The sequence below is a fragment of the Lampetra planeri genome, unplaced genomic scaffold, assembly GCF_965212315.1.
Source record: "Lampetra planeri unplaced genomic scaffold, kcLamPlan1.2.h2 scaffold_425, whole genome shotgun sequence".
Lineage (NCBI taxonomy): Eukaryota > Metazoa > Chordata > Hyperoartia > Petromyzontiformes > Petromyzontidae > Lampetra > Lampetra planeri.
In genome coordinates, this window is record NW_027615248.1 from 1 (window position 1) to 26,759 (window position 26,759).

The 26,759-nt window shown below is 59.4% G+C and overlaps 1 protein-coding gene across 1 annotated transcript; it reads left to right on the forward strand.

Moving 5' to 3' along the window:
* Positions 1–672: 672 nt before the first annotated feature.
* LOC144741115 (prolyl 3-hydroxylase 2-like) lies at positions 673–24,086 on the forward strand (the record flags this gene model as incomplete). Its single annotated transcript, XM_078623750.1, has 9 exons — positions 673–804; positions 2,338–2,561; positions 2,942–3,069; positions 3,796–3,891; positions 5,768–5,918; positions 15,538–15,655; positions 17,649–17,724; positions 19,862–20,002; positions 23,884–24,086. Coding segments are annotated over 9 exons (1,168 nt in total), but the record flags the coding sequence as incomplete, so codon positions are not given.
* Between the last annotated feature and the right edge of the window lie 2,673 nt (positions 24,087–26,759).

The following is a 26,759-nucleotide window of genomic DNA, read 5'->3' on the forward strand; positions in this document are numbered from 1 at the left end:
ACATACACACACACACATACACACACATACACACCACACCCCCCACACACCCCCCACACACCCCCCACACCCCCCCCACACCCCCCCCACACACCCCCCCACACCCCCCCCACACCCCATCATACGCCCCGCGTTCCCCCGCATACCCCCATATCACCCAATATACCATCACGTACCACCACACAGCGTGACACCCAACCACTCACCCATACTCACCCCTACTCACCCCTACTCACCCCTACTCACCCCTACTCACCCCAATCACCATACTCACCCCTACTCACCCCCTACTCACCCCCTACTCACCCTACTCACCCCTACTCACCCCCTACTCACCCTACTCACCCCTACTCACCCCTACTCACCCTAATCAACATACTCACCCCTACTCACCCTACTCACCCCTGCGGTAGTGTAGCGGTTGGCGCTACGCTGCGCTACGAACCTGGCGACCAAGTTCAATTCTGGGCCTCCCCTAAGTCGACTCAGCCTCAAATGAGTACCTGGGGCGGTGTGCAGTAAACATGGCCACTGGGGAGACAAAGGCGGCCGGGCTTGGTGCTGGCCACCCACCCTCTCGTGTGCCGTGCCGGCCTTCATAGGTGCTCGCTCACAGCACTTGCCCCAACAGCCCGTTAAGGCTACACGGGGGATCTTTGTCTTTGCGTGCAGGATGGGTGGACACCGGCTCACATCATCCCCGCGAGCCTCCGTGCGGCGCAGCCTGCAAGCGGGTCAGTACGACCCTCACCCTGAGCCGCTGCTTGCCCTAGTCACCATGACCCCTGACCTCACCGTGTCACCGTGACCCCTGACCTCACCGTGTCACCGTGACCCCTGACCTCACCGTGACACCATCTCACTGTGTCATCACTGCCCTGGCCAGAAACCCACACCCACATCTTGCCCTGGTCACCGTGACCCCTGACCTCACCGTGTCACCGTGACCCCTCACCTCACCGTGACACCATCTCACTCTGTCATCACTGCCCTGACCAGAAACCCACACCCACATCTTTCCCTGGTCACCGTGACCCCTCACCTCACCGTGACACCATCTCACTGTGTCATCACTGCCCTGGCCAGAAACCCACACCCACATCTTGCCCTGGTCACCGTGACCCCTGACCTCACCGTGTCACCGTGACCCCTCACCTCACCGTGACACCATCTCACTGTGGCATCACTGCCCTGGCCAGAAAGCCACACCCACATCTTGCCCTGGTCACCGTGACCCCTGACCTCACCGTGTCACCGTGACCCCTCACCTCACCGTGACACCATCTCACTGTCATCACTGCCCTGGCCAGAAACCCACACCCACATCTTGCATCCAGGGCCTCCGTGGGGCTGGCCCCGTCTCTCGGACGCGGCCGTTATGAACCTCACACGACTAATACTGGTAGGAACCACCTGGTTCCACCAGCCCACAGGGGATTATTGTGTCCGTCCGTCCGTCGTGCATCCAAAAATGGGAGTGGTGGGGCTGGGTGGAGAGGGGAGGGTGGGGAGGGTGGGGCTGGGTGGGGAGGGGAAGGTGGGGAGGAGCTGGGTGGGAAGGGTGGGGAGGGGCTGGGTGGGGAGGATGGGGCTGGGTGGGGAGGGGCTGGTCACCTCGTGGCGCCCTTATAAAACTCAACGTTTAACCTACTCACGCCGGCTTGTGCCCGCCCTCACAGTCGGGCATATTTGCGGAATACACCACGCCGCCGTTGACCCTGGCCATTGACCGAGCAACCCAACGTTCCTACCAGCTCCCTCCGCAGGAATGTGTTTGCGAACAGAGACGGTCACTGCATCGCCCGGCGCTTTCAGGGTGCGCTTCTGCGGCCGTCTGGAACGCTCTTCCTGCCCATAGTAGGAAGCCAATGGGAACTGTGTGTGCACTTTTAAATCGCCTGGCTTGACTCACTCATTTCTCAAGGACCATTGTTTGTGTTTAGTTTGTTGTCCTTCCCCACGCACCTCCGACTAGCGCTGTTGGCTACGTTACCGTGCGAAAGAAGCTCACCGCACACACACACGTACACACACACACGTACACACACGCACACGCGCACACACGCACACGCACACGCACGCACGCACACACACACGCACGCACACACGTACAGTTACGTACACACTATTAACCTCGTGAGAAGACACCCACATTCAGGACTCGAACCCAGGATCTCAGCAATTCTGTGGCTCGGGTGAGTGTCTTGACATGGCCGTTGTGAACCCTCCCAGAGATGGGATGGGAGAGGGAGAGAGACCCCACGGTCACGGCTGTCTCCCACCCCACTGCCCGCGTCCCGCGAGCGAGCGCCACCCACCTTGTGATTCTGGCGGCAGGGAGCCGGGGGCTGCGGAGAGGGGTGCCGGGGGAGACGCGGGGGGGAGCAAGGGGGGGGACGCAGGAGGAGCGGCGGAGGGAGACGCGGCGGAGGGCGACTCCGCGAGTCCGAGCACCACCATGGATGACATCTGGAGCCTGGTGGCGGAGAGGGACGACGCGGCGCACGGCAGCGACCCGGATGCGGCTGGCGGGGCCCACACGGAGACTCCGCTCAGAGAGGGTGAGACGCGTGGGGAGACGTGGAGAGACGCGAGGGGAGACGTGGAGAGACGCGAGGGGAGACACACGTGGGGACGCGGGGAGATACGCGGGGGACACGCGGGGACACACACAGACACAAGGGGATAGATGTGGGGACACACACGGGTACACACACCGGGAGACAACCTGGGGAGACACGTGGACACGAGGGGAGACACACGGATGCACGTGGACATAGAAGCATAGGGACACAGTCCAGGCCTCACTTCTTCGTGCGTAGCTTTCTACCACGTGTCCCCACGTTCCTCACGTGACCCCGCATGACCCGACGTGACACCGCGTGACCTCGCGTGACCCCGCGTTACCCCGCGTGACCCCGCGTGACCCCGCACATCCCAGGCGGCGCCCTGGGGGACGCGGCGGTGTCGGTGGCGCTGGACTCGTCGCGGCTCAACGGCACGCAGCGCGTCGTGCTGGACGGAGTCGTCAGCGCCCAGCAGTGCGCCGAGCTGCAGCAGCTCATCCTGGTGGGGAGAGAGAGCGGGGAGAGTGTGGGGAGAGATGGGGAGAGCGTGGAGAGAGAGTGCGGGGAGAGATAAGTCCCATCGGTGAGCTCCTCCGGCAGGCAAGGCTGCGTTGGCTGGGTCATGTAGCCCGCATGCCCAGCCACCGCATGCCTAAACAGCTTTTGTTTGGCCGGATCGAGGGGGCTAAACGGGCGCGGCACGGGCTAGAGAAGAGATGGAGTGATGTGGTACAGGAGGACGTGGAGCTGAGTGGACTTGCCGATGACTGGTACCAGCGGTGTCAAGATCGGCCTCTGTGGAGGAGGCTCGTGAAGGACGCTGCTGGGCAGTTGGAGGCAGTCGCCCTCCAACAACAACGGTAGGCCGGAGGAGCGACGCTCACAACAACGAGCGGAGCGCCGGGTGGCTAAAGCACAGCAAGTTGGCACAGTAGGGGGCACAGGTGGTGCATCAGCCAGTCATCTCGGTCATCTCAGTCAGTCTACCCGTGGCACCTGGGTCTGCCCCGTGACCTCCTGCCAGCGGGCGTTCGACACTTCACGTGGCCTCCAGGTGCACATAGCCTGGCACAAGCGTCGTGGTGACGTCACCGCCACTTAGTGGCGAATGGCGGTTGTTGTTGTGTGTGAGTGTGTGAGTGTGTGCAGCAGTCAACTCCCTCACCATCGTCGTTGTGTCCCCCCTCTCCCCCCTCCCCCCATCGCCCCCCCCCCCCCGCCCCCCCAGAGTGTGGGCACGACGGGTGACGGCTACATTGGCAAAGCGTCTCCACACACGCCCAACGAGAGGTTCGCGGGCATCACCATCTACAAGGCTCTCAAGGTGAGGGTCGCCAACGTCATCACCATCGTCACCATCGTCATCACCATCATCACCATCACCATCATCACCATCATCACCATCGTCATCACCATCGTCACCATCGTCATCACCATCTACAAGGCTCTCAAGGTGAGGGTCGCCAACGTCATCACCATCGTCACCATCGTCATCATCACCATCGTCATCACCATCGTCACCATCATCATCACCATCGTCATCACCATCGTCATCACCATCGTCATCACCATCATCATCACCACCATCGTCATCACCATCATCATCACCACCATCGTCATCACCATCTACAAGGCTCTCAAGGTGAGGGTCGCCATCGTCATCACCATCGTCATCACCATCGTCACCATCGTCATTACCATCACCACCATCGTCATCACCATCTACAAGGCTCTCAAGGTGAGGGTCGCCATCGTCATCACCATCGTCATCACCATCGTCACCATCGTCATCACCATCTACAAGGCTCTCAAGGTGGGGGTCGCCAACGTCACCATCGTCATCACCATCATCATCGTCGTCATCGTTATTATCGGCAACATCGTCACCATCGTCATCACCACCATCGTCATCACCACCATCGTCGTCACCATCGTCATCACCATCGTCATCACCATCATCATCACCATCATCACCATCGTCATCGTCGCCATCGTCATCACCATCATCATCACCATCATCACCATCGTCATCGTCGCCATCGTCATCACCATCATCATCACCATCATCACCATCGTCATCGTCGCCATCGTCATCACCATCGTCATCACCATCGTTATCACCATCATCACCATCGTCATCGTCGCCATCGTCATCACCATCGTCATCACCATCGTCATCACCATCATCATCACCATCATCACCATCATCACCATCGTCGCCATCGTCATCACCATCGTCATCACCATCATCATCACCATCATCACCATCATCACCATCGTCATCGTCGCCATCGTCATCGTCACCATCGTCAACATCGTCACGATCGTCATCGTCACCATCATCATCGTCACCGGCATCGTCGTCACCACTAACACCATCAACATCGTCACTGTCACCATCGTCACTGTCACCATCGTCATGTTGGTTCACCAATGACCCAACAACCCGTGACCAAACCACGCGTGTCCCGGTGACCCCTATGGCCAGTGACCTGATGAACTCTGACATCTGACCCAGTGACCCCTATGGCCCATGACCCAGCAACCCCCATGACCCGGTGGCCTGGTGACCCTTGACCTAGGAACCTGGTGACGTGTGCCCCAGTGACCCCTGACCCAGGAACTCGGTGACGTGTGCCCCAGTGACCCCTGACCCAGTGACCTTGTGGCCCAGTTACCCGTGACCCAGGAACTCGGTGGCCCCGTGACTCAGTAGCCCAGTGACCCTTGATCCAGTAACCAGTGACCTGGTAACCAGTGACCCAGTAGCCCAGTGACCCTTGACCCTTGACCCTTGATCCAGTAACCAGTGACCTGGTAACCAGTGACCCAGTAGCCCAGTGACCCTTGACCCTTGATCCGGTAACCAGTGACCCGGTAATCAGTTACCCTTGATCCAGTGACCTGTGACCCGGTTACCAGTGACCCAGTAGCCTGGTGACCCTTGATCCGGTAACCAGTGACCCTTGATCCGGTGACCTGTGACCCGGTAACCAATGACCCAGTAACCCAGTGACCCGTGACCCTTGACCCGGTAACCAGTGACCCAGTAACCAGTGGTCCTTGATCCGGTGACCTGTGACCCGATGACCAGTGACCCAGTAACCAGTGACCCTTGATCCGGTGACCTGTGACCCGGTGACCTGTGACCCGGTGACCAATGAACCAGTAACCGGGTGCCCCGTCACCGCGTGGCCCAGTCTGCGCAGGAGGGCCGCGTGCCGCTGGAGCGAGCGCGTCTCTACTACGACGCGAGCGAGCGGGCGCGCCGCCTCGTCAGCGACTACTTCCTGCTGCGCCAGCCCCTCCACTTCTCCTACACGCACCTCGTGTGCCGCGAGTCCATCGCAGGTACTCGCCTCGTGTGTAGTGAGTCCATCGCAGGTACTCGCCTCGTGTGCCGCCAGTCCATCGCAGGTACTCGCCTCGTGTGCCGCCAGTCCATCGCAGGTACTCGCCTCGTGTGCCGCCAGTCCATCGCAGGTACTCACTTCGTCTGTAGTGAGTCCATCGCAGGTACTCGCCTCGTGTGCTGCGAGTCCATCGCAGGTACTCACTTCGTCTGTAGTGAGTCCATCGCAGGTACTCACTTCGTGTGCTGCGAGTCCATCGCAGGTACTCGCCTCGTGTGTAGTGAGTCCATCGCAGGTACTCGCCTCGTGTGCTGCGAGTCCATCGCAGGTACTCGCCTCGTGTGTAGTGAGTCCATCGCAGGTACTCGCCTCGTGTGTAGTGAGTCCATCGCAGGTACTCACCTCGTGTGTAGTGAGTCCATCGCAGATACTCGCCTCGTGTGCTGCGAGTCCATCGCAGGTACTCGCCTCGTGTGTAGTGAGTCCATCGCAGGTACTCGCCTCGTGTGTAGTGAGTCCATCGCAGGTACTCGCCTCGTGTGTAGTGAGTCCATCGCAGGTACTCGCCTCGTGTGTAGTGAGTCCATCGCAGGTACTCGCCTCGTGTGCTGCGAGTCCATCGCAGGTACTCGCCTCGTGTGTAGTGAGTCCATCGCAGGTACTCGCCTCGTGTGTAGTGAGTCCATCGCAGGTACTCGCCTCGTGTGTAGTGAGTCCATCGCAGGTACTCGCCTCGTGTGTAGTGAGTCCATCGCAGGTACTCACCTCGTGTGTAGTGAGTCCATCGCAGGTACTCGCCTCGTGTGTAGTGAGTCCATCGCAGGTACTCACCTCGTGTGTAGTGAGTCCATCGCAGATACTCACCTCGTGTAGCCGTGAGTCCATCGCAGGTACTCGCCTCGTGTGTAGTGAGTCCATCGCAGGTACTCGCCTCGTGTGTAGTGAGTCCATCGCAGGTACTCACCTCGTCTGTAGTGAGTCCATCGCAGGTACTCGCCTCGTGTGTAGTGAGTCCATCGCAGGTACTTGCCTCGTGTGTAGTGAGTCCATCGCAGGTACTCGCCTCGTGTGTAGTGAGTCCATCGCAGGTACTCGCCTCGCGTGTAGTGAGTCCATCGCAGGTACTCGCCTCGTGTGCTGCGAGTCCATCGCAGGTACTCGCCTCGTGTGTAGTGAGTCCATCGCAGGTACTCGCCTCGTGTGTAGTGAGTCCATCGCAGGTACTCACCTCGTGTGTAGTGAGTCCATCGCAGGTACTCGCCTCGTGTGTAGTGAGTCCATCGCAGGTACTCGCCTCGTGGGAAGCCCACACACACAGACACGGGGGAGCTGTGTGTGTGTGTGTGGGCTACACGAGGGAGCTGTGTGTGTGTGTGTGGGCTGTGTGTGTGTGTGTGTGGGCTACACGTGGGAGCTGTGTGTGTGTGTGTGTGGGCTACACGTGGAAGCTGTGTGTGTGTGTGTGGGCTACACGTGGGAGCTGTGTGTGTGTGTGTGTGTGGGCTACACGTGGGAGCTGTGTGTGTGTGTGTGTGGGCTACACGTGGGAGCTGTGTGTGTGTGAGAGGCTACACGGGGAAGCTGTGTGTGTGTGTGAGGCTACACGAGGGAGCTGTGTGTGTGTGAGGCTACACGTGGGAGCTGTGTGTGTGTGTGGGCTACACGAGGGAGCTGTGTGTGTGTGGGCTACACGTGGAGCTGTGTGTGTGTGTGGTCTACACGTGGGAGCTGTGTGTGTGTGTGGGCTACACGAGGGAGCTGTGTGTGTGTGTGTGAGGCTACACGAGGGAGCTGTGTGTGTGGGCTACACGTGGGAGCTGTGTGTGTGTGTGTGTGGGCTACACGAGGGAGCTGTGTGTGTGTGGGCTACACGAGGGAGCTGTGTGTGTGTGGGCTACACGTGGGAGCTGTGTGTTTGTGTGGGCTACACGAGGGAGCTGTGTGTGTGTGTGTGTGTGGGCTACACGTGGGAGCTGTGTGTGTGTGTGTGGGCTACACGTGGGAGCTGTGTGTGTGTGTGGGCTACACGTGGGAGCTGTGTGTGTGTGTGTGTGGGCTACACGTGGGAGCTGTGTGTGTGTGTGGGCTACACGTGGGAGCTGTGTGTGTGTGTGGGCTACACGTGGGAGCTGTGTGTGTGTGTGGGCTACACGAGGGAGCTGTGTGTGTGTGAGGCTACACGTGGGAGCTGTGTGTGTGTGAGGCTACACGTGGGAGCTGTGTGTGTGTGTGGGCTACACAAGGGAGCTGTGTATGTGTGTGGGCTACACGTGGGAGCTGTGTGTGTGTGAGGCTACACGTGGGAGCTGTGTGTGTGTGTGGGCTACACGAGGGAGCTGTGTGTGTGTGAGGCTACACGTGGGAGCTGTGTGTGTGTGTGGGCTACACGAGGGAGCTGTGTGTGTGTGTGTGTGAGGCTACACGTGGGAGCTGTGTGTGTGTGTGGGCTACACGAGGGAGCTGTGTGTGTGTGAGGCTACACGTGGGAGCTGTGTGTGTGTGTGGGCTACACGAGGGAGCTGTGTGTGTGTGAGGCTACACGTGGGAGCTGTGTGTGTGTGTGGGCTACACGAGGGAGCTGTGTGTGTGTGGGGGCTACACGTGGGAGCTGTGTGTGTGTGTGGGCTACACGTGGGAGCTGTGTGTGTGTGAGGCTACACGTGGGAGCTGTGTGTGTATGTGGGCTACACGAGGGAGCTGTGTGTGTGTGAGGCTACACGTGGGAGCTGTGTGTGTGTGTGTGGGCTACACGAGGGAGCTGTGTGCGTGTGGGCTACACGTGGGAGCTGTGTGTGTGTGTGTGGGCTGCACGAGGGAGCTGTGTGTGTGTGTGAGGCTACACGAGGGAGCTGTGTGTGTGGGGGGGCTACACGTGGGAGCTGTGTGTGTGTGTGTGTGGGCTACACGTGGGAGCTATGTGTGTGTGGGCTACACGAGGGAGCTGTGTGTGTGTGTGTGGGCTACACGTGGGAGCTGTGTGTGTGTGTGAGGCTACACGTGGGAGCTGTGTGTGTGTGTGTGGGCTACACGAGGGAGCTGTGTGTGTGTGTGTGTGGGCTACACGTGGGAGCTGTGTGTGTGTGTGTGGGCTACACGTGGGAGCTGTGTGTGTGTGGGCTACACGAGGGAGCTGTGTGTGTGTGGGCTACACGTGGGAGCTGTGTGTGTGTGTGGGCTACACGAGGGAGCTGTGTGTGTGTGTGTGGGCTACACGTGGGAGCTGTGTGTGTGTGTGTGGGCTACACGTGGGAGCTGTGTGTGTGTGTGGGCTACACGTGGGAGCTGTGTGTGTGTGTAGGCTACACGTGGGAGCTGTGTGTGTGTGTGTGGCCTACACGTGGGAGCTGTGTGTGTGTGTGTGTGGGCTACACGTGGGTGCTGTGTGTGTGTGTGGGCTACACGAGGGAGTTGTGTGTGTGTGTGAGGCTACACGTGGGAGCTGTGTGTGTGTGTGTGGGCTACACGAGGGAGCTGTGTGTGTGTGAGGCTACACGTGGGAGCTGTGTGTGGGTGAGGCTACACGTGGGAGCTGTGTGTGTGTGTGTGGGCTACACGAGGGAGCTGTGTGTGTGTGTGGGCTACACGTGGGAGCTGTGTGTGTGTGAGGCTACACGTGGGAGCTGTGTGTGTGTGTGTGGGCTACACGTGGGAGCTGTGTGTGTGCGTGTGGGCTACACGTGGGAGCTGTGTGTGTGTGAGGCTACACGTGGGAGCTGTGTGTGTGTGTGGGCTACACGAGGGAGCTGAGTGTGTGTTTGAGGCTACACGTGGGAGCTGTGTGTGTGTGTGGGCTACACGAGGGAGCTGTGTGTGTGTGGGGGCTACACGTGGGAGCTGTGTGTGTGTGTGGGCTACACGTGGGAGCTGTGTGTGTGTGAGGCTACACGTGGGAGCTGTGTGTGTGTGTGGGCTACACGAGGGAGCTGTGTGTGTGTGAGGCTACACGTGGGAGCTGTGTGTGTGTGGGCTACACGTGGGAGCTGTGTGTGTGTGTGTGGGCTACACGTGGAGCTGTGTGTGTGTGTGGGCTACACGTGGGAGCTGTGTGTGTGTGTGGGCTACACGTGGGAGCTGTGTGTGTGGGCTACACGTGGGAGCTGTGTGTGTGTGTGGTCTACACGTGGGAGCTGTGTGTGTGTGTGGGCTACACGAGAGAGCTGTGTGTGTGTGTGAGGCTACACGAGGGAGCTGTGTGTGTGGGCTACACGTGGGAGCTGTGTGTGTGTGTGTGTGGGCTACACGGGGAGCTGTGTGTGTGTGGGCTACATGTGGGAGCTGTGTGTGTGTGTGTGTGTGGGCTACACGTGGGAGCGGTGTGTGTGGGCTACACGTGGGAGCTGTGTGTGTGTGTGGGCTACACGAGTGAGCTGTGTGTGTGTGTGGGCTACATGAGGGAGCTGTGTGTGTGTGTGGGCTACACGAGGGAGCTGTGTGTGTGTGTGTGGGCTACACGTGGGAGCTGTGTGTGTGTGTGGGCTACACGTGGGAGCTGTGTGTGTGTGAGGCTACACGTGGGAGCTGTGTGTGTGTGTGTGGGCTACACGGGGAGCTGTGTGTGTGTGTGTGGGCTACACGAGGGAGCTGTGTGTGTGTTTGTGGGAGCTGTGTGTGTGTGTGTGGGAGCTGTGTGTGTGTGTGTGCTACACGTGGGAGCTGTGTGTGTGTGTGTGTGGGCTACACGTGGGAGCTGTGTGTGTGTGTGTGGGCTACACGTGAGAGCTGTGTGTGTGTGTGAGGCTACACGAGGGAGCTGTGTGTGTGTGGGCTACACGAGGGAGCTGTGTGTGTGCGTGGGCTACACGTGGGAGCTGTGTGTGTGTGTGCTACACGAGGGAGTTGTGTGTGTGTGTGTGGGCTACACGTGGGAGCTGTGTGTGTGTGTGGGCTACACGGGGGAGCTGTGTGTGTGTGTGTGAGGCTACACGAGGGAGCTGTGTGTGTGTGTGTGAGGCTACACGAGGGAGCTGTGTGTGTGTGTGGGCTACACGTGGGAGCTGTGTGTGTGTGTGTGTGGGCTACACGTGGGAGCTGTGTATGTGTGTGGGCTACACGTGGGAGCTGTGTGTGTGTGTGTGGGCTACACGTGGGAACTGTGTGTGTGTGTGTGTGGGAGCTGTGTGTGTGTGTGTGTGGGAGCTGTGTGTGTGTGTGTGTGCTACACGTGGGAGCTGTGTGTGTGTGTGTGGGCTACACGTGGGAGCTGTGTGTGTGCGTGTGGGCTACACGTGGGAGCTGTGTGTGTGTGAGGCTACACGTGGGAGCTGTGTGTGTGTGTGGGCTACACGAGGGAGCTGTGTGTGTGTTTGAGGCTACACGTGGGAGCTGTGTGTGTGTGTGGGCTACACGAGGGAGCTGTGTGTGTGTGGGGGCTACACGTGGGAGCTGTGTGTGTGTGTGGGCTACACGTGGGAGCTGTGTGTGTGTGAGGCTACACGTGGGAGCTGTGTGTGTGTGTGGGCTACACGAGGGAGCTGTGTGTGTGTGAGGCTACACGTGGGAGCTGTGTGTGTGTGGGCTACACGTGGGAGCTGTGTGTGTGTGTGTGGGCTACACGTGGAGCTGTGTGTGTGTGTGGGCTACACGTGGGAGCTGTGTGTGTGTGTGGGCTACATGAGGGAGCTGTGTGTGTGTGTGGGCTACACGAGGGAGCTGTGTGTGTGTGTGTGGGCTACACGTGGGAGCTGTGTGTGTGTGTGGGCTACACGTGGGAGCTGTGTGTGTGTGAGGCTACACGTGGGAGCTGTGTGTGTGTGTGGGCTACACGAGGGAGCTGTGTGTGTGTGTGTGGGCTACACGAGGGAGCTGTGTGTGTGTTTGTGGGAGCTGTGTGTGTGTGTGTGGGAGCTGTGTGTGTGTGTGCTACACGTGGGAGCTGTGTGTGTGTGTGTGTGGGCTACACGTGGGAGCTGTGTGTGTGTGTGTGGGCTACACGTGAGAGCTGTGTGTGTGTGTGAGGCTACACGAGGGAGCTGTGTGTGTGTGGGCTACACGAGGGAGCTGTGTGTGTGCGTGGGCTACACGTGGGAGCTGTGTGTGTGTGTGCTACACGACGGAGTTGTGTGTGTGTGTGTGGGCTACACGTGGGAGCTGTGTGTGTGTGTGGGCTACACGGGGGAGCTGTGTGTGTGTGTGTGAGGCTACACGAGGGAGCTGTGTGTGTGTGTGTGAGGCTACACGAGGGAGCTGTGTGTGTGTGTGGGCTACACGTGGGAGCTGTGTGTGTGTGTGTGTGTGCTACACGTGGGAGCTGTGTATGTGTGTGGGCTACACGTGGGAGCTGTGTGTGTGTGTGTGGGCTACACGTGGGAACTGTGTGTGTGTGTGTGTGGGAGCTGTGTGTGTGTGTGTGTGGGAGCTGTGTGTGTGTGTGTGTGCTACACGTGGGAGCTGTGTGTGTGTGTGTGGGCTACACGTGGGAGCTGTGTGTGTGCGTGTGGGCTACACGTGGGAGCTGTGTGTGTGTGAGGCTACACGTGGGAGCTGTGTGTGTGTGTGGGCTACACGAGGGAGCTGTGTGTGTGTTTGAGGCTACACGTGGGAGCTGTGTGTGTGTGTGGGCTACACGAGGGAGCTGTGTGTGTGTGGGGGCTACACGTGGGAGCTGTGTGTGTGTGTGGGCTACACGTGGGAGCTGTGTGTGTGTGAGGCTACACGTGGGAGCTGTGTGTGTGTGTGGGCTACACGAGGGAGCTGTGTGTGTGTGAGGCTACACGTGGGAGCTGTGTGTGTGTGGGCTACACGTGGGAGCTGTGTGTGTGTGTGTGGGCTACACGTGGAGCTGTGTGTGTGTGTGGGCTACACGTGGGAGCTGTGTGTGTGTGTGGGCTACACGTGGGAGCTGTGTGTGTGGGCTACACGTGGGAGCTGTGTGTGTGTGTGGTCTACACGTGGGAGCTGTGTGTGTGTGTGGGCTACACGAGAGAGCTGTGTGTGTGTGTGTGTGGGCTACACGGGGAGCTGTGTGTGTGTGGGCTACATGTGGGAGCTGTGTGTGTGTGTGTGGGCTACACGTGGGAGCGGTGTGTGTGGGCTACACGTGGGAGCTGTGTGTGTGTGTGGGCTACACGAGGGAGCTGTGTGTATGTGTGGGCTACATGAGGGAGCTGTGTGTGTGTGTGGGCTACACGAGGGAGCTGTGTGTGTGTGTGTGGGCTACACGTGGGAGCTGTGTGTGTGTGTGGGCTACACGTGGGAGCTGTGTGTGTGTGAGGCTACACGTGGGAGCTGTGTGTGTGTGTGGGCTACACGGGGAGCTGTGTGTGTGTGTGTGGGCTACACGAGGGAGCTGTGTGTGTGTGGGAGCTGTGTGTGTGGGAGCTGTGTGTGTGTGTGGGCTACACGAGGGAGCTGTGTGTGTGTGTGTGGGCTACACGTGGGAGCTGTGTGTGTGTTTGAGTTACATGTGGGAGCTGTGTGTGTGTGTGGGCTACACGAGGGAGCTGTGTGTGTGTGTGTGAGCTACACGTGGGAGCTGTGTGTGTGTGTGGGCTGTGTGTGTGTGTCGGCTACACGGGGAGCTGTGTGTGTGTGTGTGGGCTACACGAGGGAGCTGTGTGTGTGTGTGTGGGAGCTGTGTGTGTGTGTGTGGGAGCTGTGTGTGTGTGTGTGTGTGCTACACGTGGGAGCTGTGTGTGTGTGTGTGGGCTACACGTGGGAGCTGTGTGTGTGCGTGTGGGCTACACGTGGGAGCTGTGTGTGTGTGAAGCTACACGTGGGAGCTGTGTGTGTGTGTGTGGGCTACACGAGGGAGCTGTGTGTGTGTTTGAGGCTACACGTGGGAGCTGTCTGTGTGTGTGGGCTACACGAGGGAGCTGTGTGTGTGTGGGGGCTACACGTGGGAGCTGTGTGTGTGTGTGTGGGCTACACGTGGGAGCTGTGTGTGTGTGAGGCTACACGTGGGAGCTGTGTGTGTGTGTGGGCTACACGAGGGAGCTGTGTGTGTGTGAGGCTACACGTGGGAGCTGTGTGTGTGTGGGCTACACGTGGGAGCTGTGTGTGTGTGTGTGTGGGCTACACGTGGAGCTGTGTGTGTGTGTGTGGGCTACACGTGGGAGCTGTGTGTGTGTGTGGGCTACACGTGGGAGCTGTGTGTGTGGGCTACACGTGGGAGCTGTGTGTGTGTGTGGTCTACACGTGGGAGCTGTGTGTGTGTGTGGGCTACACGAGGGAGCTGTGTGTGTGTGTGTGTGAGGCTACACGAGGGAGCTGTGTGTGTGGGCTACACGTGGGAGCTGTGTGTGTGTGTGGGCTACACGTGGGAGCTGTGTGTGTGTGTGTGTGGGCTACACGGGGAGCTGTGTGTGTGTGGGCTACATGTGGGAGCTGTGTGTGTGTGTGGGCTACACGTGGGAGCGGTGTGTGTGGGCTACACGTGAGAGCTGTGTGTGTGTGTGGGCTACACGAGGGAGCTGTGTGTGTGTGTGGGCTACATGAGGGAGCTGTGTGTGTGTGTGGGCTACACGAGGGAGCTGTGTGTGTGTGTGTGGGCTACACGTGGGAGCTGTGTGTGTGTGTGTGGGCTACACGTGGGAGCTGTGTGTGTGTGAGGCTACACGTGGGAGCTGTGTGTGTGTGTGGGCTACACGGGGAGCTGTGTGTGTGTGTGTGGGCTATACGAGGGAGCTGTGTGTGTGTGTGGGAGCTGTGTGTGTGTGTGTGTGGGAGCTGTGTGTGTGTGTGCTACACGTGGGAGCTGTGTGTGTGTGTGTGGGCTACACGTGGGAGCTGTTTGTGTGTGTGTGGGCTACACGTGAGAGCTGTGTGTGTGTGTGAGGCTACACGAGGGAGCTGTGTGTGTGTGGGCTACACGAGGGAGCTGTGTGTTGGCGTGGGCTACACGTGGGAGCTGTGTGTGTGTGCTACACGAGGGAGTTGTGTGTGTGTGTGGGCTACACGTGGGAGCTGTGTGTGTGTGTGGGCTACACGGGGGAGCTGTGTGTGTGTGTGTGTGAGGCTACACGAGGGAGCTGTGTGTGTGTGTGTGTGAGGCTACACGAGGGAGCTGTGTGTGTGTGTGGGCTACACGTGGGAGCTGTGTGTGTGTGTGGGCTACACGTGGGAGCTGTGTGTGTGTGTGGGCTACACGTGGGAGCTGTGTGTGTGTGTGTGTGGGCTACACGTGGGAGCTGTGTGTGTGGGCTACACGAGGGAGCTGTGTGTGTGTGTGTGAGCTACACGTGGGAGCTGTGTGTGTGTGTGTGTGGGCTGTGTATGTGTGGCTACACGAGTGAGCTGTGCGTGTGTGGGCTACACGAGGGAGCTGTGTGTGTGTGTGTGGGCTACACGTGGGAGCTGTGTGTGTGTTTGAGTTACATCTGGGAGCTGTGTGTGTGTGTGGGCTACACGAGGGAGCTGTGTGTGTGTGTGTGAGCTACACGTGGGAGCTGTGTGTGTGTGTGGGCTGTGTGTGTGTGTGTGGGCTACACGAGGGAGCTGTGTGTGTGTGTGAGCTACACGTGGGAGCTGTGTGTGTGTGGGCTACACGAGGGAGCTGTGTGTGTGTGTGTGGGCTACACGAGGGAGCTGTGTGTGTGTGGGCTACACGAGGGAGCTGTGTGTGTGGGCTACACGTGGGAGCTGTGTGTGTGTGTATGTGTGTGGGCTGTGTGTGTGTGCAGGGAGACAGGATGAGCGTGACGATCTGAGTCACCCGGTCCACGTGGACAACTGCCTCCTGAACCCCGAGTCTCGTGACTGCTTCAAGCAGAAGCCGGCCTACACACACAGGGACTACAGGTACCACTAAGTGGCGGTGACGTCACCACGACGCTTGTGCCAGGCTAGGTGCACCTTGAGGCCACGTGAAGTGTCGAACGCCCGCTGGCAGGAGGTCTAAGCGGCAAAGATGTTCCATTAGGGGAGCCCACGTTTCGCAAGCATCGCAAAGGGAGGGAATGACCGTGGCCGAGAAGACCTGAAGCTTCGTGTGGAGTGACAGACCAAGTAGCTTCCACACAGCGTTACGCAACCGATGGAAAGATATTGCCGCTCGACTGATTCGGAGTGAGACCTCTGCTGTTAAACTGGAGCCGGTCATGAGCACACTGTTCAGGTTTGGGAAACTCTCCACTCCTTCCACAACTGCCCTATCACCAATTGGGAGTTGTGGGGGTGGAGTGTCTGATGGTACAAAATACCCAGGCAGGTGCTTAGTTTTGGTGGGGCTGATGGTAAGGCCCCACCTCTTAGCGGCACGCTCCAGTCTCAGCAGCAGCGCCTCCAGCTCCTCCTCTGAGTGAGCAGTAAATACAAGATCATCGGCATACATAACATGGTTGACCAATCGGGAGCCATCCCTTGACCGCACCCAGGCATCGATCGGCCTCCCATTGTATCTGTACCAGATGGAAACTCGTCTGGAACAGCTATTGAAGGCTTCACGAACTACGTGGTCAAAATAGATGTTAAATAATGTGGGAGCCAGAGGACATCCCTGCCGCACCCCAAGGTGTACAGGGAAAGGCTCTGACTCCCAGCCACGTAGTTTTACCCGGGCCCATTCACCATCATGAAGGTCATGAATGATCGTGAGCAGAGGGTCAGGGACTCCGAAAGCACGAAGAACAACCCAGAGCACTGGCCTACTGATGTTATCATAGGCCCTGCCTACAGGTACTCACAACAACAGACTAAAAAAGGCAAAGACAAAACACCCGTATAGCCTTAGCATACTGTTGGGGCAAGTGCTGTTAGCGTGCACCTACGAAGGGCGGCACGACATACGAAGGGGTGGATGGCCAGCACCACGCCCAGCCGCCTTTGTCTCCCCTGTGGCGATGTTTACGCACCGCACCAGGTACTCATTTGAAGTTGAGTCGACCTAGGGGAGGCCCCGGACCGCTTTAGATATTCGTCACCGGTGTTGGCCGTGAGTGGGAATCGAACTCGGATCGCCGGATTTGTAGCGTAACGCACTAACCACTACACTGCCGCTCCCCAAAAGAGACGATAGGCACTCACACCAGAGGTCGCAAAGGGGTTTTGATTCCTTACCCGTACCCGGCCGCACCAGGGTCGCAAACGGGTACCCGTACCCTACCCGATACCCGGCTACCCGTACCCGGCCGGGTACGGGTAGGGTACGGGTATCGGGTACCCGGTTGCGACCTCTGGGATGAAGCCATGTTGCAGGCGCGGGTGGGTTGATTCTAGGAACTTGAATTGTGAGAAGAGACAAGACGTTGGGAAATGAGTGACAAACGGTGACTCACCAGTGACTCACGGCCTACCCGTACCCGTACCCGGCCGCACCAGGGTCGCAAACGGGTACCCGGCTACTCGTACCCGGCCGGGTACGAGTAGCCGGGTATCGGGTAGGGTACGGGTATCGGGTACCCGGTTGCGACCTCTGACTCACACACTCTCTCCCCACTCTCTCCCCACTCTCTCCCCACTCTCTCCCCACTCTCTCCCCACTCTCTCCCCACTCTCTCCCCACTCTCTCCCCACTCTCTCCCCACTCTCTCCCCACTCTCTCCCCACTCTCTCCCCACTCTCTCCCCACTCTCTCCCCACTCTCTCCCCACTCTCTCCCCACTCTCTCCCCACTCTCTCCCCACTCTCTCCCCACTCTCTCCCCACTCTCTCCCCACTCTCTCCCCACTCTCTCCCCACTCTCTCCCCACTCTCTCCCCACTCTCTCCCCACTCTCTCCCCACTCTCTCCCCACTCTCTCCCCACTCTCTCCCCACTCTCTCCCCACTCTCTCCCCACTCTCTCCCCCGTGCAGTGCCATTCTCTACCTGAACGACGACTTTGAAGGAGGAGACTTCATCTTCACCGCACTCGACGCGGAGACCGTCACGGTGAGTGTGGCACGCGGTGAGTGTGGTAGGTGGTGAGTGTGGTACGTGGTGTGGTACGTGGTGAGTGTGGTACGTGGTGAGTGTGGTACGTGGTGAGTGTGGTAGGTGGTGAGTGTGGTACGTGGTGTGGTACGTGGTGAGTGTGGTACGTGGTGAGTGTGGTACGCGGTGAGTGTGGTAGGTGGTGAGTGTGGTACGTGGTGTGGTACGTGGTGAGTGTGGTACGCGGTGAGTGTGGTAGGTGGTGAGTGTGGTACGTGGTGTGGTACGTGGTGAGTGTGGTACGCGGTGAGTGTGGTACGTGGTGAGTGTGGTACGCGGTGAGTGTGGTAGGTGGTGAGTGTGGTACGTGGTGTGGTACGTGGTGAGTGTGGTACGTGGTGAGTGTGGCACGTGGTGAGTGTGGTACGTGGTGAGTGTGGTACGTGGTGAGTGTGGTACGTGGTGAGTGTGGTACGTGGTGAGTGTGGTACGTGGTGAGTGTGGTACGTGGTGAGTGTGGTACGTGGTGAGTGTGGTACGTGGTGAGTGTGGTACGTGGTGAGTGTGGTACGTGGTGAGTGTGGTACGTGGTGAGTGTGGTACGTGGTGAGTGTGGTACGTGGTGAGTGTGGTACGTGGTGAGTGTGGTACGCGGTGAGTGTGGTACGTGGTGAGTGTGGCACGCGGTGAGTGTGGTACGTGGTGAGTGTGGTACGTGGTGAGTGTGGTACGCGGTGAGTGTGGTACGCGGTGAGTGTGGTACGTGGTGAGTGTGGTACGCGGTGAGTGTGGTACGTGGTGAGTGTGGCACGCGGTGAGTGTGGCACGCGGTGAGTGTGGTACGTGGTGAGTGTGGCACGCGGTGAGTGTGGTACGTGGTGAGTGTGGCACGCGGTGAGTGTGGCACGCGGTGAGTGTGGTACGTGGTGAGTGTGGCACGCGGTGAGTGTGGTAGGTGGTGAGTGTGGCACGCGGTGAGTGTGGTACGTGGTGAGTGTGGCACGCGGTGAGTGTGGTACGTGGTGAGTGTGGCACGCGGTGAGTGTGGTACGCGGTGAGTGTGGTACGTGGTGAGTGTGGCACGCGGTGAGTGTGGCACGCGGTGAGTGTGGCACGCGGTGAGTGTGGCACGCGGTGAGTGTGGTACGTGGTGAGTGTGGCACGCGGTGAGTGTGGTAGGTGGTGTGGTAGGTGGTGAGTGTGGCACGTGGTGAGTGTGGTACGTGGTGTGGTAGGTGGTGAGTGTGGTAGGCGGTGAGTGTGGTAGGTGGTGAGTGTGGTACGAGGTGTGGTACGTGGTGAGTGTGGTACGTGGTGTGGTACGTGGTGAGTGTGGTACGTGGTGAGTGTGGTACGTGGTGTGGTAGGTGGTGAGTGTGGTAGGCGGTGAGTGTGGTAGGTGGTGAGTGTGGTACGTGGTGTGGTACGTGGTGAGTGTGGTACGTGGTGAGTGTGGTACGTGGTGTGGTACGTGGTGAGTGTGGTAGGCGGTGAGTGTGGTACGCGGTGAGTGTGGTACGAGGTGTGGTACGTGGTGAGTGTGGCACGCGGTGAGTGTGGTACGTGGTGAGTGTGGCACGTGGTGAGTGTGGTACGTGGTGAGTGTGGCACGCGGTGAGTGTGGTACGTGGTGAGTGTGGCACGCGGTGAGTGTGGTACGTGGTGAGTGTGGCACGCGGTGAGTGTGGTACGTGGTGAGTGTGGCACGTGGTGAGTGTGGTACGTGGTGTGGTAGGTGGTGAGTGTGGTACGAGGTGTGGTACGTGGTGAGTGTGGCACGCGGTGAGTGTGGTACGTGGTGAGTGTGGCACGTGGTGAGTGTGGCACGCGGTGAGTGTGGTAGGTGGTGAGTGTGGCAGGCGGTGAGTGTGTTGTGCGGTGAGTGTGGTACGTGGTGAGTGCGGTACGTGTGGTGTGTGTTGTGTGTGTTGTGAGTGTGTGTGTTGTGTGCGTGTTGTGTACGTGTGGTGCGTGTTGTGTGTGTTGTGAGTGTGGTACGTGGTGAGTGCGGTACGTGTGGTGCGTGTTGTGTGTGTTGTGAGTGTGTGTGTTGTGTGCGTGTTGTGTACGTGTGGTGTGTGGTGGTGCGTGTTGTGTGTGTTGTGAGTGTGTGTGTTGTGGTGGTGCGTGTTGTGCGTGTGTCGTGGTGCGGCAGGCGGCGGTGAGTCCACGTTGTGGCCGCCTGGTGGCGTTCTCCGCGGGCCGCGAGAACCCGCACGGGGTCCGCGCCGTGACCCGCGGGCGGCGCTGCGCCCTCGCGCTGTGGTTCACGTTCGACGTGGCCAGCCGCGAGAAGGTGAGACCACAACCACCACCACCACAACCACCACCACCACTAACACAACCAACTACACCACGACCACAACCACCACCACTACCACTGCCACAACCAACACCACCACTACCACCACCACAACTACCACAATCACCACCACTACCCAAACCACTACCACAACCTTCACAACCACCACCACCACAACAACCACCACCACTACCACTTACTCTCACTACACACTCTCATTACCTACCACACAAACTCCCCACGCTGTGCTGTGCTGTGCAGTAGCGCGTTGTCGACAGCAGGTGGAGGCAAGGTGGAGGCACACTCACTGCGATCAGGGCCACATCCACTCTCTCACTCACCCACTCACTCACTCACCCACTCACCCACTCACTCATCCATCCACTCACTCACCCACTCACTCATCCATCCACTCACTCACTCCTCACTCACCCACTCACTCACCCACTCACTCATCCATCCACTCATCCACTCACCCACTCACCCAGTCACTCACCCACTCACCCACTCACCCACTCACCCACTCACCCACTCACTCACTCACTCACTCACTCATCCATCCACTCACTCACCCATTCTCTCACTCATCCATCCACTCACCTACTCACCCACTCACTGACCCACTCATCCATCCACTCACTCATCCATCCACTCACCCATTCACTCACTCACTCTCTCACCCACTCACCCACTCACTCATCCATCCACTCTCTCACTCACCCACCCACTCACTCATCCATCCACTCACTCACCCACTCTCTCACTCATCCATCCACTCACCCACTCACTCACCCACTCATCCATCCACTCACTCATCCATCCACTCACCCACTCACTCACTCACTCTCTCACCCACTCACCCACTCACCCACTCACTCATCCATCCACTCTCTCACTCACCCACTCACTCACCCGCTCACCCACTCACCCACTCACTCACCCACTCACTCACTCATCCATCCACTCACTCACTCACCCACTCACCCACTCACCCACTCACTCATCCATCCACTCACCCACTCACTCACCCACTCACTCACTCACCCACTCACCCACTCACCCACTCACTCATCCATCCACTCACCCACTCACCCACTCACTCACCCACTCACCCACTCACTCATCCATCCACTCACCCACTCACTCACCCACTCACTCACTCACCCACTCACTCATCCATCCACTCACTCACGCACCCACTCACTCACCCACTCTCTCACCCACCCACTCACCCACCCACAATCTCACCCACCCACACTCTCACCCACCCACACTCTCACCCACTCACCCACTCACTTATCCACTCTCTCACCCACTTACCCACTCTCTCACTCTCTCACTCACTCATCCACTCACCCACTCTCTCACGAACCCACTCACTCACCCGCTCTCTCACTCACCGAATCGATCACCCACTCACCCACCCACTAACTCACCCACTCACTCTCTCACTCACACACTCACTCACCCACTCTCTCACCAATTATGTCACCCACACACTCACGCACCCACCCATCCACTCACGCACCCACCCACTCACCCACTCACTCACCCACTCACTCACCTACTCACCCACTCAATCACCCACTCATCCATCTACTCACCCACTCACTCAACCACTCACTCAACCACTCACCCACTCATCCACTCACCCAATCACTCACTCACTCACCCACTCACTCACTCACCCACCCACTCACCCACTCACTCACTCACCCACCCACTTACCCACTCACTAACCTACTCACTCACCTACTCAACCACCCACTCACCCATCTACTCACCCACTCACTCACCCTCTCACCAACCCACTCACCTACTCACTCAACCACCTACTCACTCAACCACCTACTCACTCAACCACCTACTCACCTACTCACCCACTCACTCACCCACTCACTCACCCACTGATCCACTCACTCACCCACTCACTCAACTACCTACTCACCCACAGACTCACCCACCCACTCACCCACCGACCCACTCACCCTCTCAGTCACCTCCTCACCCACCCACTCACCACTTGCATCATCTCCCCCACCGCTGGGGCCTTCGGCTCCGGGGACTCTCTCGGTGAGGTGGGAACTCCGGGGGCTGCCCCTGCCCTCTCACCCCGCCCCTCTCACCCCGCCCCTCTTACCCTGCCCCTCTCACCCCGCCCCTCTCTCGCTGCCCCTCTCACCCTGCCCCCCCCCCGCCCCTCTGCCCCTCTCACCCCGCCCCTCTCACCCTGCCCCTCTCACCCTGCCCTTCTCACCCCGCCCCTCTCTCCCTGCCCCTCTCTCCCCGCCCCTCTCTCCCCGCCCCTCTCTCCCCGCCCCTCTCTCCCCGCCCCTCTCTCCCTGCCCCTCTCACCCTGCCCCTCTCACCCTGCCCCTCTCACCCCGCCCCTCTCACCCCGCCCCTCTCTCCCTGCCCCTCTCACCCTGCCCCTCTCACCCCGCCCCTCTCTCCCTGCCCCTCTCTCCCTGCCCCTCTCACCCTGCCCCTCTCACCCTGCCCCTCTCTCCCTGCCCCTCTCACCCTGCCCCTCTCTCCCTGCCCCTCTCTCCCTGCCCCTCTCACCCTGCCCCTCTCACCCTGCCCCTCTCTCCCTGCCCCTCTCTCCCTGCCCCTCTCACCCTGCCCCTCTCACCCTGCCCCTCTCACCCTGCCCCTCTCTCCCTGCCCCTCTCACCCTGCCCCTCTCACCCCGCCCCTCTCACCCCGCCCCTCTATCCCTGCCCCTCTCACCCTGCCCCTCTCACCCCGCCCCTCTCTCCCTGCCCCTCTCTCCCTGCCCCTCTCACCCTGCCCCTCTCACCCTGCCCCTCTCTCCCTGCCCCTCTCACCCTGCCCCTCTCTCCCTGCCCCTCTCTCCCTGCCCCTCTCTCCCTGCCCCTCTCACCCTGCCCCTCTCACCCTGCCCCTCTCTCCCTGCCCCTCTCTCCCTGCCCCTCTCACCCTGCCCCTCTCCCCCTGCCCCTCTCCCCCTGCCCCTCTCTCCCTGCCCCTCTCTCTCCGCCCCTCTCTCCCTGCCCCTCTCACCCTGCCCCTCTCTCCCTGCCCCTCTCTCCCTGCCCCTCTCTCCCTGCCCCTCTCTCCCTGCCCCTCTCTCTCCCGCCCCTCTCTCCCTGCCCCTCTCTCCCTGCCCCTCTCTCCCTGCCCCTCTCACCCTGCCCCTCTCACCCTGCCCCTTTCTCCCTGCCCCTTTCTCCCTGCCCCTCTCTCCCTGCCCCTCTCACCCTGCCCCTCTCACCCTGCCCCTCTCACCCTGCCCCTCTCTCCCTGCCCCTCTCCCCCTGCCCCTCTCTCCCTGCCCCTCTCTCTCCGCCCCTCTCTCCCTGCCCCTCTCACCCTGCCCCTCTCTCCCTGCCCCTCTCTCCCTGCCCCTCTCTCCCTGCCCCTCTCTCTCCCTGCCCCTCTCTCCCTGCCCCTCTCTCCCTGCCCCTCTCTCCCTGCCCCTCTCTCCCTGCCCCTCTCTCCCTGCCCCTCTCTCTCCGCCCCTCTCTCCCTGCCCCTCTCTCCCTGCCCCTCTCTCCCTGCCCCTCTCTCCCTGCCCCTCTCTCCCTGCCCCTCTCTCCCTGCCCCTCTCACCCTGCCCCTCTCCCCCTGCCCCTCTCTCCCTGCCCCTCTCACCCCGCCCCTCTCTCCCTGCCCCTCTCTCCCTGCCCCTCTCACCCTGCCCCTCTCCCCCTGCCCCTCTCACCCTGCCCCTCTCCCCCTGCCCCTCTCTCCCTGCCCCTCTCACCCCGCCCCTCTCTCCCTGCCCCTCTCTCCCTGCCCCTCTCACCCTGCCCCTCTCCCCCTGCCCCTCTCACCCTGCCCCTCTCACCCCGCCCCTCTCTCCCTGCCCCTCTCTCCCTGCCCCTCTCTCCCTGCCCCTTGCCCTGCAGGAGAGGGTCCGTGCCGAGGACCTCATGAGGGAGATGTTCTCCGAGGAGGACGCCCTGCAGCAAATCCGCACGGAGGGGGAGCAGCAGAGAGACGAGCTCTGAGCAGAGCTCACGACACCCTGCAGCTCACACACGACACCCTGCAGCTCACACACGACACCCTGCACCTCACACACGACACCCTGCAGCTCACACACGACACCCTGCACCTCACACACGACACCCTGCACCTCACACCCTGCACCTCACACACGACACCCTGCAGCTCACACACGACACCCTGCAGCTCACACACGACACCCTGCACCTCACACACGACACCCTGCACCTCACTCACGACACCCTGCACCTCACACACGACACCCTGCACCTCACACCCTGCACCTCACACACGACACCCTGCACCTCACACACGACACCCTGCACCTCACTCACGACACCCTGCACCTCACACCCTGCACCTCACACACGACACCCTGCACCTCACTCACGACACCCTGCACCTCACACCCTGCACCTCACACACGACACCCTGCACCTCACACACGACACCCTGCACCTCACACACGACACCCTGCACCTCACACCCTGCACCTCACACACGACACCCTGCACCTCACACACGACACCCTGCACCTCACTCACGACACCCTGCACCTCACTCACGACACCCTGCACCTCACTCACGACACCCTGCACCTCACACACGACACCCTGCACCTCACTCACGACACCCTTCACCTCACACACGACACCCTGCACCTCACACACGACACCCTGCACCTCACACACGACACCCTGCACCTCACACACGACACCCTGCACCTCACTCACGACACCCTGCACCTCACTCACGACACCCTTCACCTCACACACGACACCCTGCACCTCACACACGACACCCTGCACCTCACACACGACACCCTGCACCTCACTCACGACACCCTTCACCTCACACACGACACCCTGCACCTCACACACGACACCCTGCACCTCACACACGACACCCTGCACCTCACACACGACACCCTGCACCTCACACACGACACCCTGCACCTCACACACGACACCCTGCACCTCACTCACGACACCCTGCACCTCACTCACGACACCCTGCACCTCACTCACGACACCCTGCACCTCACACACGACACCCTGCACCTCACTCACGACACCCTGCACCTCACTCACGACACCCTGCACCTCACTCACGACACCCTTCACCTCACACACGACACCCTGCACCTCACTCACGACACCCTGCACCTCACTCACGACACCCTTCACCTCACACACGACACCCTGCACCTCACACACGACACCCTGCACCTCACACACGACACCCTGCACCTCACACACGACACCCTGCACCTCACACACGACACCCTGCACCTCACACACGACACCCTGCACCTCACACACGACACCCTGCACCTGAAACACGGCGCTCTGCGCAAGACACCCTGCCGGATGAAACCATCTTTTGTAAAAAATACAGAATCACAGAATAAACCGCGCGATGCCATCGCGCCCCGCCTGAGACTCTCAATGTCGACCCAAGCGTGTCCAGTGAATACAACATCACCATCAACATCGTCATCACCATCAACATCACCATCAACATCACCATCGTCAATGTCAACATCGTCAACATCACTGTCAACATCATCATCGTCAACATCAACATCACCGTCAACATCACCATTGTCGACTTCGTCATCATCAACATCATCAAGATCACCATCGTCAACATCACCATTGTCAACTTTGTCATCAACATCGTCATCACCATCAACATCACCATCAACATCACCGTCAACATCAACATTGTCGACTTCGTCATCAACATCACTGTCAACATCACCATCAACATCTAGATCACCATCGTCAACATCAACATCACCATTGTCAACTTTGTCATCAACATCGTCGTCAACATCAACATCACCGTCAACATCACCATTGTCAACATCATCACGATGAACATCACCGTCAACAACATCGTCATCAACATCACCACCAACAACATCGTCATCACCGTCAACATGCACATCATCACAGATATTATCAGCAGCAGCAGTCGCATCACACCCATCATCAACATCACATCGTCAGCATCAATATCCATATCATCAGCTATCATCATCATCGCCACCATCAGCATCTACAATACCCACGAATGTCATCAAATTATCACCATCGCTAGAAGCATTGTCATAGCAATTGACATCTCATCGGCATGATCATCATCACTTCATCATCATCACCATCGATAGAAGAATTGTCATAGCATTGATGACCATCACATCATCATCATCACTTCATCATCACCATCACGTGATTCTCAACCACCAGAGGAATCGTGAAGAACTCTCGACATCTTCAACACTCGCATCACCATCATCACCACCATCATCATCATCAGCAGCACCAGCAATGTGACCACCACGACCATGACATCAACATCATCATCAGCAGCATCGTGACCACCACGACCATGACATCAACATCATCAGCATCATCAGCATCATCAGCATCATCAGCAGCATCGTGACCACCACGACCATGACATCGACATCATCAGCAGCAGCATCGTGACCACCACGACCATGACATCAACATCATCAGCATCATCAGCAGCATCGTGATCACTACGATCATGACATCACCATCATCACCATCATCACCATCATCATCAGCAGCATCGTGACCACTACGATCATGACATCACCATCATCATCAGCAGCATCGTGACCACCACGACCATGACATCACCATCATCATCAGCAGCATCGTGACCACCACGATCATGACATCACCATCATCATCATCAGCAGCATCGTAACCACCACGACCATGACATCAACATCATCAGC